Source organism: Triticum aestivum, chromosome 6B (assembly GCF_018294505.1).
Source record: "Triticum aestivum cultivar Chinese Spring chromosome 6B, IWGSC CS RefSeq v2.1, whole genome shotgun sequence".
Lineage (NCBI taxonomy): Eukaryota > Viridiplantae > Streptophyta > Magnoliopsida > Poales > Poaceae > Triticum > Triticum aestivum.
In genome coordinates, this window is record NC_057810.1 from 136,428,615 (window position 1) to 136,439,936 (window position 11,322).

At 44.0% G+C, this 11,322-nt stretch overlaps 1 protein-coding gene across 1 annotated transcript; it reads right to left on the reverse strand.

Annotated features, from left to right (window-relative positions):
* Positions 1-1,077: 1,077 nt before the first annotated feature.
* Positions 1,078-10,415, reverse strand: LOC123138958 (serine/arginine repetitive matrix protein 1). Its single transcript, XM_044558802.1, has 3 exons — positions 10,008-10,415; positions 2,771-3,362; positions 1,078-2,119 (listed from the first exon to the last, which is right to left on the reverse strand). The coding sequence occupies exons 1-3, from the start codon at positions 10,413-10,415 to the stop codon at positions 1,941-1,943; spliced, it is 1,179 nt and encodes a 392-aa protein (XP_044414737.1). The 3' UTR covers positions 1,078-1,940.
* Between the last annotated feature and the right edge of the window lie 907 nt (positions 10,416-11,322).

The window sequence follows — 11,322 nt, forward strand, 5'->3', positions numbered from 1 at the left end:
TTTCTTTTTGTTTTCTTTCAACGTTGGTTTACACGTTGAACCGCGTCATCTTTAGAAATTGAACTTCTCCCTTTTTGTTTTCTTGCATGTTTTAACTTGCATGTTTAAATTTATTTTGAACTTGCTGAGATAACACACTTGACCTTCTCGAACACAACATTTTGACCTTCGCAAAACATAATTTAAAGCCAAACTTTTGACCTACACAGCATGTATAATTTTCTCCACTTTTTCAAGAATAAGCGCTGAATCACCCCGTTAGTTTGACTTGAACTTCTGCTGCACATGAATAAGCTGTTGAAAACACGCAACTTTCCTGCTCAATTAATTAAATTTGAAAACACGCAACTTTCTTGGTGTTATTCAATAGTAAGAAGTCCTAATTATGTAGTAAATATTGAACCACTCAATTAATTAAATTTGAACTTCTAGAAATTTTTAGGAACGGTGAAGATCCTTTTTATGAATTTTGTACTGCTTTATTTTTACAATTTGAACTTCTAATTTTTTCAATTTAGAAATGGTGAAAATACATTTTTTATGAACTTTTATTCTCATCCAACTTTTTTTGGGTTCACCGGTTAAACTTAATAAAACAATATAGTTTCTTTTATTCTCCAAACTTACTATGTTTCATGCGGTGATCCTTTTTGATTTTTTGTAGCGTGATACTTTCTTCCTTTTGTTCTCATTTGAACTTCGTCTTTTTTTAATGATGAACTCTCTTTTTTGATTTTTTGTGACATGATATTTTCTTCATTTTGTTCTCGTTTGACCTTCGTCTTTTTTAATGATGAACTTCCTTTTTTATTTTTTGCGACGTGATACTTTCTTCCTTTGTTCTCATTTGAACTTCGTCTTTTTTAATGATGAACTTCTCGCTTGAGTTTTACATGGTTTTTTCCATGTGTTTTGAAGTGAGAGAGTGAATGAAATCTGCTTGTTTATCTCATTGAAGTTTTTGAATTTTTTGAATGTTATTTTCTTCTTTATTGTCAAGTTTTTCGTATCTTGAAATTTAACCATTCTTGTTTTTGAACTATAAGTAGTGAAAATATTAGAGCAAATAGTTTCAAATTCTCTTATAAAGTTCTAGTGTGAATCAGAGTTAAAAAATACAAGCTTTATAGCTGATCATGAGCACTAGGTAAATAGAACGTTGCTTTTTCTCTGAATCACAAGTTATTTTTATCACTGAATAGTAACACACATTTCTTGTCCTCTCACACACCACACGTTTCATATCCACACCACGTAGGCACACTACTCTTTTATCTCTATCACTCCATAATTTTCTTGCTATGTCTTGTTCCAGGTAACGCCCAAATTGGCTGTGCATGCAAAAACAAGCAGTAGCAGTAGTAACACGGTGCTGGCCGTTCTTCTCCTTTGTTGGCAGTAGGAGAAACGCAGAATTAAAATGGTGCTGCCACCATAGCCTACACCGCACAGCGAAACGTTGTTGTTGACAGGGCTCCACCAGCTGAACTTTCGTCCCGTGCCAAGCTGAACTTTTCCGAACCTGAAGATGTGGTAGAAGAGCAACAACAACAACTTTGATACCTCTGTCGCCCTTGTGGTGTGGAGGAGGGGTGCAGGGAGACAGAGGTAGTAGTGGGGCACCACCTCGGTAGGCTTCGACGGCCAGCGGAAGCAACCAGGTAGATCAGAGAGTCCAGAACTCCAGATTTAAACGACCTGAAACAAACTGACAAACTGTACATGTTTCTAACCCAATAGAACTCTGAACCTTCTGAAGAAAAACCACGGTTCAAACAAGACTGTTACCATAACATTCAGCCCTAGAATATTTACTAAAAAGCAAACACAAATTTAATTGCTCTCCTGTGGCTTCTAACCCAATAGAACTCTGAACCTTTTGAGGAAAAACAATGGGTTGAAGAAGACTGTTACGATAATATTCAGCCGTAGAATATGAACTAGGGCGCAGGTGACGATGCTGATGGGTAAAGGGCGCGACCTGCAACTCGAGGAGACTGTGACCTGCAGCTGGTTAGCACGTCACCTGCTAGTGTTTCGAACGGCGTCTCCATGGTACAACTGAACTTCAGACATAAAAAGTCAGGAGCTCTTTCTGCAGATTTGGGAGCACTTTTTGCTGTGGATCAGAATCAATTAGATAGAGAATTAGCACCTAGTGATAGACAAACATCATCCAGTCGGGCGTGGACACAAAGCAAAGGCATCACGTAGAACAATAACACAGGCGAGAGAGTAGTTAGAGTGGCACCGGAAGGACAGGAAGCAACACACGCGAGAGAGTAGTTGCACTAGCAGCTAGCTACAGAATATTTTCATGGAACAACCAGTGCACGCCCCATTACAAGAGAACAAGGAGATGTAGAACACTACAAGAATTTCCCGGAAGAATAAAAAAACAGAGGGCCACATCACACGTACTTGAAACAAATGGAACTAGTATTCTTGTTCGTGGAGGCATTTCAGCAAACACAAGATATGCACCAATATAGATGATTGGACAAAATTACTTAGCTCGTCATGGTCATTGTGGACCAAGACAATACTTAACTTTCACAATGTACACATACACATCGAATTGCAAATACTAAGATTGCTGGAGCGAAATGAAAAAATAATACTAAATTTTCTCAACATATACTAAACGAAACACAGACATATTCATCTCGGTGCAAATTTGAATTGCTAGAGCAAATTGAACTGCCAGCGCTTGGTGAATTGTCTGCAAGGAGGTCGTGAGGTGGAGGAGGGGCAGTGAGGGAGGTCTCACCTCTGCTGTCAAGCGAGCAGATTGGGAGGACTGCACGCACAGACGAGGTTGGACTGCGCGGTGGATCCCGGCCGGAGCGATGTGTGGTTGCAGTGATGACGGGGTAGGCGGCGACGTGGCGAGGCAGGAGGTGTCGTGTCGAGTGCACGCGTCCGACGGCGTGCTTGGGCTCTCCGGGACGTGGATGCGGGGTGCCAGATCCCGCCCAACGGTGTAGGATCTTGGGGGTGGTGGAGGCACGGGATCCTGTAGGGGATCGGCAACGGCGCGTCCGCGGGAGGAGATCGCGCAGCGGGGCAACGGCAGGAGGAAGGCGCGCGGCCGCCGGAGAAGACCGGGGGCAGAGGTAGGCGCGTGGCCGCAGCAAAAGGGCGGCTGGAGGGCCGCGGGATGAGGCCGCCGGTGGCTCCGTTGGAGACGGGCGGCGTCGATTTCGCGGGAGGAGGCCGACGGAAGGTGCGTAGGAGGAGGCCGGTGGACGTCGGCGGCGCTGTGGGAGGAGGATGATGGAATCGTGGGAGGTTAGATGCAGCGTGCACAGGGAAGGTCGTGGCCGGGTTACTAGGCCGTTCGGCGACGTGCTAATGGGCGTCTAGTGTTGGTCTTAATTTCAGGAACACTTCATCGCGCTTATATAGGGGCGCCGTGATCCGAATAACTATTCTGATCCTGCGATCAGAATAGTGCCACCCTATATATATAGCCATACCGTCGGTAAGATATACGAAAATTTGTTGTTCGACCAATCTCTTGGAGAGAAGGAAAGATCGATCACTTCTCTCTGTGTATGTTCATGACGATCTTTTGTACTTAATAGTTTCCTTCATTTGCTTACTCGCTAGCTAGCATGTCGAGTCCTCTATATACGTAGCGTCGACCAAGCACAGAGATAAGAGAGGACACTTCTCTCTTTAGCTAGCTAACACAATATATGAAACCCCTAAATTAACCCTACAAAACCCCCCCACCCCCCCCCCCCTTCAGGAAAAAAAACAAAAAACCCAGCATCTGCAATGCTGATGCGTGGAAGCCTTTTGGTCCCAGTAGGTGGCACCAACCGGGAAAAAAGGCCCCCCCTGCCTGGGCAAGCGGCAGCGGCCACGTGGAGCCCCATCTGTCCGGGTTCCTGGGCGAACCGGGACTAAAGGGACAGGGCTTTAGTACGACCCTTTAGTACCGGTTCAGGAACCGGGACAAATAGCCCTCACGAACTGGGACAAATGGGGGGGTTTCTACTAGTAGATATGATCAAAAGGTCGAATGTGAATCATATAGTAGATATGATCAACATAGTGATGTTCACCATTGAAAACTAATCCATCTCACGTGATTATCGGACATGGTTTAGTTGATTTGGATCACCTGATCACTTAGATGATTAGAGGGATGTCTATCTAAGTGGGAGTTCTTAAGTAATATGATTAATTGAACTTTAATTTATCATGAACATAGTCCTGATAGTATTTTGCAAATAATGTTGTAGATCAATAGCTCGCGTTGTTGCTTCCCTATGTTTTTATGTGTGTTCCTAGAGAAAACTAAGTTGAAAGATGATAGTAGCAATGATGCGGACTAGGTCCGTGATCTGAGGTTTATCCTCATTGCTGCACAGAAGAATTATGTCATTGATGCATCGCTAGGTGACATACCTATTGGAGGAGCAGATGCAGACGTTATGAATGTTTGGCTAGCTCAATATGATGACTACCTTATAGTTTAGTGCACCATGCTTAACGGCTTCGAATCGGGATTTCAAAGACGTTTTGAACATCATGGACCATATGAGATGTTCCAGGATTTGAAGTTCACAAGCAAATACCCGAGTTGAGAGATATGAAGTCTCCAACAAGTTCCATAGCTAAAAGATGGAGGAGAATAGCTCAAGAAGTGAGCATGTGCTCAGATTGTATGGGTACTACAATCGCTTGAATCAAGTGGGAGTTAATCTTCCAGATAATATAGTGATTGACAGAGTTCTCTAGTCACCATCACCAAGTTACTAGAACTTCGTGATGAACTATAGTATGCAAGGAATGACGAAAACGATTCCCGAGCTCTTCGTGATGTAGAAATCGACGAAGGTAGAAATCAAGAAAGAGCATCAAGTGTTGATAATTGACAAGACCACTAGTTTGAACAAAAGGGCAAAGGGAAAGAAAGGTAACTTCAAGTAGAATGGCAATCAAGTTGTCACTCCCGTGAAGAAGCCCAAAGCTGGACCAAAGCCTGAAACAGAGTGATTCTACTTCAAAGGAAATGGTCACTAGAAGCGGAAATGCCCTGAATATTTGGTGGATAAGAAGGGTGTTAAAGTGAAGAAGGGTATAATTGATATACAGGTTATCGATGTGTACCTTACTAGTGTTTATAGTAGCCCCTGGTTATTTGATACTTGTTCGGTTGCTACGATTAGTAACTCGAAACAGGAGTTACAGAATAAACAGAGACTAGTTGAGGGTGAAGTGACGATGTGTGTTGGAAATGGTTTCAAGATTGATATGATCATTATCGCACACTCCCTATATTTCCGAGATTAGAGTTGAACCTAAATAAATGTTATTTGATGTTTGCGTTGAGCATAAATATGATTAGATCATGTTTATTGCAATACAATTATTCATCTAAGACAGAGAATAAATTGTGATTCTGTTTACATGAATAAAACCTTCTATAGTCATACACCTAATGTTGATGGTTTATTGAATTATGATCGTAGTGATACACATATTCATAATATTGATGCCAAAAGATGCAAAGTTGATAATGATAGTGCAACATATTTGTGGCACTGCCATTTGGGTCATATCGGTGTAAAGCGCATGAAGAAACTCCATAAAGATGGACTTTTAGAATCACTTGATTATGAATCATTTGATGCTTGCAAACCGTGCCTTATGGGCAAGATGACTAAATCTCCGTTCTCCGGAACAATGGAACGAGCTACTGACTTATTGGAAATAATACATACCGATGTATGCGATCCAATGAGTATTGAGACTCATGGCAGGCATCGTTATTTTCTTAACTTCACAGATGATTTGAGCAGATATGGTTATATCTACTTAATGAAACATAAGTCTGAAACATTTGAAAACTTCAAAGAATTTCAGAGTGAAGCGGAAAATCATCGTAACAAGAAAATAAAGTTTCTACAATCTGATTGTGGAGGAGAATATTTGACTTACGAGTTTGGTCTTCATTTGAAACAATGTGGAATAGTTTCATAGCTCACGCCACCTGGAACACCACAGCGTAATGGTGTGTCTGAACATCGTAACCGCACTTTATTGGATATGGTGCAATCTATGATGTCTCTTACCGATTTACCACTATCGTTTTGGGGTTATGCATTATAGACAGCTGCATTCACTTTAAATAGGGCACCATCAAAATCCGTTGAGACGCGCCTTATGAACTGTGGTTTGGCAAGAAACCAAAGTTGTTGTTTCTTAAAGTTTGGGGCTACGATGCTTATGTGAAAAAGCTTCAACCTGATAAGCTCGAACCCAAATCGGAGAAGTGCGTCTTCATAGGATACCCAAAGGAAATTATTGGGTACACCTTCTATCACATATTCGAAGGCAAAATCTTTATTGCTAAGATCCTTTCTAGAGAAGGAGTTTCTCTCGAAAGAAGTGAGTGGGAGGAAAGTAGAACTTGATGAGGTAACTGTACCTTCTCCCTTATTGGAAAGTAGTGCATCCCAGAAATCAGTTCCAGTGATTCCTACACCAATTAGTGAGGAAGCTAATGCTGATGATCATGAAACTTCAGATCAAGTTACTACCGAACCTCGTAGGTCTTCCAGAGGACGATCCGCATCAGAGTGGTACGGAAATATTATTCTGGAAATCATGTTACTAGACCATGATGAACCTACAAACTATGAGGAAGCGATGATGAGTCCAGATTCCGCAAAATGGCTTGAGGCCATGAAATCTGAGATGGGATCCATGTATGAGAACAAAGTGTGGACTTTGGTGGACTTGCCCGATGGTCGGCAAGCCATATTAAATAAATGGATCTTCAAGAGGAAGAAGGACACTGATAGTAGTGTTACTATCTACAAAGCTCAACTTGTCGCAAAAGGTTTTCGACAAAGTTCAAGGTGTTGACTACAATGAGATTTTCTCAACTGTAGTGATGCTTAAATCCGTCTGAATCATGTTAGCAGTTGCCATATTTTATGAAATCTGGCAAATGGATGTCAAAACTACATTCCTCAAATGGATATTTCTTAAAGAAGAGTTGTATATGATACAACGATAGGGTTTTGTCAATACTAAAGGTACTAACAAAGTGTGCAAGCTCCAGTGATCAAGCCTCTCAGAGTTGGAATAAACGCTTTGATAGTGTGATCAAAGCATATGGTTTTATACAGACTTTTGGAGAAGCCTGTATTTACAAGAAAGTGAGTGGGAGCTCTGTAGCATTTCTAGTATTATATGTGGATGACATATTGTTGATTGGAAATAATATAGAATTTCTGGATAGGATAAAGGGATACTTGAATAAGAGTTTTTCAATGAAAGACCTCGGAGAAGATACTTACATATTGGGCATCAAAATCTATAAATATAGATGAAGACGCTTAATTGGAATTTCACAAAGCACATACCTTGGTAAAGTTTTGAAGAAGTTCAAAATGGATCAGTCAAAGAAAGGGTTCTTGCCTGTATTACAAGGTGTAAAGTTGAGTAAGACACAAAGCCCAACCATGGCAGAAAATAAAAGTCATTCCCTATGCCACAATCATAGGTTCTATAAAGTATGGTGTGCTGTGTACCAGACCTATTGTGTACCCTGCCTGAGTTTGGCAAGGGAGTACAATTTTGATCTAGGAATAGATCACTGGACAACGGTCAAGATTATCCTTAGTGAGGACTAAGGAAATATTTATCGATTATGGAGGTGATAAAAGAGCTCGTCGTAAAGATTTACATCGATGCAAGCTTTTGCACCGATCCAGATGACTCTAAGTCTTAATCCGGATACATATTGAAAGTGGGAGCAATTAGCTAGAGTAGCTCAGTGCAGAGCATTGTAGACATAGAATATTTGCAAAATACATACGGCTCTGAATGTGACAGACTCGTTGACTAAACTTCTCTCACGAGCAAAACATGATCACACCTTAGTACTCTTTGGGTGTTAATCACATAGCAATGTGAACTAGATTATTGACTTTAGTAAACCCTTTGGGTGTTGGTCACATGACGATGTGAACTATAGGGATTAATCACATACAGATGTGAATATTGGTGTTAAATCACATGGTGATGTGAACTGGATTATTGACTCTAGTGCAAGTGGGAGACTGAAGGAAATATGCCCTAGAGGCAATAATAAAGTTATTATTTATTTCCTTAATTCATGATAAATGTTTATTATTCATGCTAGAATTGTATTAACCAGAAACTTAGTACATGTGTGAATACATAGACAAGACTTATAGTCCCTAGTATGCCTCTACTTGACTAGCTCGTTAATCAAAGATGGTTATGTTTCCTAACCATAGACGTGTGTTGTCATTTGATAAACGAGATCACATCATTTGGAGAATGATGTGATGGACATGACCCATCCATTAGCTTAGCATTATGATCGTGTCAGTTTCATTGCTACTGCTTTCTTCATGACTTATACAAGTTCCTCGGACTATGAGATTATGCAACTCCCGAATACCGGAGGAACACTTAGTGTGCTACAAAACGTCACAACGTAAAAGGGTGGTTATAAAGGTGCTCTACAGGTGTCTCTGATGGTGTTTGTTGGGTTGGCATAGATCGAGATTAGGATTTGTCGCTCCGTGTTTCGGAGAGGTATCTCTGGGCCCTCTTGATAATACTCATCACTATAAGCCTTGCAAGCATTGTGACTAATGAGTTAGTTGCGGGATGAAGTATTACGGAACGAGTAAAGAGACTTGCCGTAACGAGATTGAACTAGGTATTGAGATACCGACGATCGAATCTCGGGCAAGTAACATACCGATGACAAAGGGAACAACGTATGTTGTTATGCGGTTTGACCGATAAAGATCTTCATAGAATATGTTGGAGCCAATATAAGCATCCAGGTTCCGCTATTAGTTATTGACCGGAGATGTGTCTCGGTCATGTCTACATAGTTCTCGAACCCGTAGGGTCCGCACGCTTAACGTTCGATGACGATTTTTATTATGAGTTATGTGATTTGATGTACGGAAGTTTGTTCGGAGTCCCGGATGAGATCACGACCATGACGAGGAGTCTCGAAATGGTTGAGAGGTAAAGATTCATATATTGGAAGGTTGCATTTGGACATCGAAATAGTTCCGAGTGGTTCGGGCATTTTTCCGGAGTACCAGGAGGTTACCAGGACCCCGCGGGAGAAGTATTGGGCCTAGTGGGCCTTATTGGAGGAGAGGAGAAAGGGACACGTGAGAGGGGAGCCCCTCCCCTTGCCCAAACCGAATTGTACTAGGGGAGGGGGCCGGCGCCCCTCTTTCCTTCCCCCTCTCTCTCCCTTACCTTTCCCTCTGGTGGAACAAAGGAAAAGTAGGACTCCCCCCTGGCGCGCCCAAACCTAGCTGGCCTCCTCTCTCCCTCCCTCCTTTATATACGTGGCCAGGAGGCACCCCAATAGTACAAAAGACAACACAATTTGACATTGTTTAGCCGTGTGCGGTGCCCCCTCCACAGTTACACACCTCGATCATATCGTCGTAGTGCTTAGGCGAAGCCCTGCACCGGTAACTTCATCATCACTGTCACCATGCCGTCGTGCTGACAAAACTCTCCCTCGGCCTCAACTAGATCAAGCGTACGAGGGACGTCCCCGAGCTGAACGTGTGTTGAACGCGGAGGTGCCGTACGTTCGGTGCTTGGATCGGTTGGATCACAAAGACGTTCGATTACATCAACCGCGTTAACTAAACGCTTCCACTTTCGGTCTATGAGGGTACGTGGACACACTCTCCCCTATTTTTGCTATGCATCACATAGATAGATCTTGCGTGATCGTAGGAAATTTTTGGAAATTACCACGTTCCCCAACATGTCATGGTCGGAGCGGTGGTCGCCCGGCTCCCCGGGCCCCTCCTCCCATTGGAATCGGCGCCATCACCGGGGTTGGCAGGGGAGGCAGCGAGATCATCTTCCACCGAGATGTGCAGGTCATATCCCGCGTCATTGAAGAACATTCGCAGAGTCGTCTAAAGCTTGGAGGGATCTGGAGACTTGATTTGAGCACGCACAGCTGGCCCCTTGACCAGAGAGAGTGTATCCACTGCCACGATCTTGCCCAGGAGCCGGGACATGCCCCGGATGACGCTTTCCACACGAGCAATGGGAGGAAGCCCACGAATATGAATCCATAACAAGGTCAAGGAGGCCACAGCAAGCGAATCCACAAATGGTACCGAGATGCGGACCTTAAGCTGGTTGAGGGCCAAGGTCAACTGGGCGCTGTGGGTGCCAAAGCGGAGGCTCGCCGCATCCGGGAACACCACCGTGAACTCCCGATCCAAGTCTGGCCTGAACAAGTGGCAGAGCTCCTCGGAGATGATTGCTGGGGATGTCGTCTTGCCATCGTGGACCGAGATGAGTGCAGTCAGGGCGGGGGAAGCAACTGGCACAGGAAGCACTACAAAAAAAATACACATCCGTGACATTTTGGGCCAAACGAAATTTTTTTCTGTCATACATATGACACTTCTATGATGATAATTGTGACAAAACCCGGTATCATCATAGATGTGGTGGTCTCCTACTACTATCACAAAAATCATGACAGAAAATGGGCTTTTTGTCCTGGGCGGACCGGAGACGCAGCTGCATGACATTCTTTGGGCCGTCCATGATGAAAAAACCATAGTAGAAGCGAGGGCGAGGAAAATTTTGGGGATTTCCCGATTACGGTGGGTGGTCGGGGGCCGAGCGATGCGTGTTTCTCTCGTACATGTACATGCGTGTGTGCATGGCGTTGGCTCTAACTGAACCCGAGCGAGGCGTTGGGCTCTAACTGAACCCGAGCGATTGCACTGCAGTCTACGTGTTACTGAACCTGAGCGATTGGTCGATGGTTGTTAACTGAACCCGATCGAGCGATTCCTTCGCTATTGCTGCTAACTGAAGCCGATCGATGCTGCCTCTCTGGATGAACAGTGAGTGTTGCGGGAGGGGGGGGGTTGGATGAACAGTGAGCGGTGGGGGTGGATGAACAGGACCCCGTGGCGTTGCCTCGATCGAGCCGGTTGGGGCTAGATGAACAGGACCCCGTGGAGGGCTGGATGAATTGGATGACCCCATGGAGGGCTGGATGAACAGTAGACGGTGGAGGGGTGCCCATGGAGGGGTGGTTGAACAGTAGCCGGTGGAGTAGCGCACGGTGGAGGCTAGATGAACAGGAGCCCATGGATGCTGGAGGAGGTCGACGGTAGCCCATGGAGGCTGGAGGAGGTCGACAGTGGAGATGAACAATATCCTGTGGAGTCCCGTTTTGTGGTACGCCACGCCCCTCCCGACGAACAGGACCCCCGTTTCGACCGTAGCGCTCCAACACAAGTCCGT

Coding starts and splice junctions, on each gene's coding strand:
- LOC123138958 (XM_044558802.1), bottom strand. CDS start 10,415: ATGTGTATTTTTTTTGTAGTGCTTCCTGTGCCAGTTGCTTCCCCCGCC. Junction 3,363..10,007: donor CTCTGGTCAAGGGGCCAGCT/GTGCGTGCTCAA, acceptor GACCAACACTAG/ACGCCCATTAGCACGTCGCC. Junction 2,120..2,770: donor CTGCTCGCTTGACAGCAGAG/GTGAGACCTCCC, acceptor TCTGATCCACAG/CAAAAAGTGCTCCCAAATCT.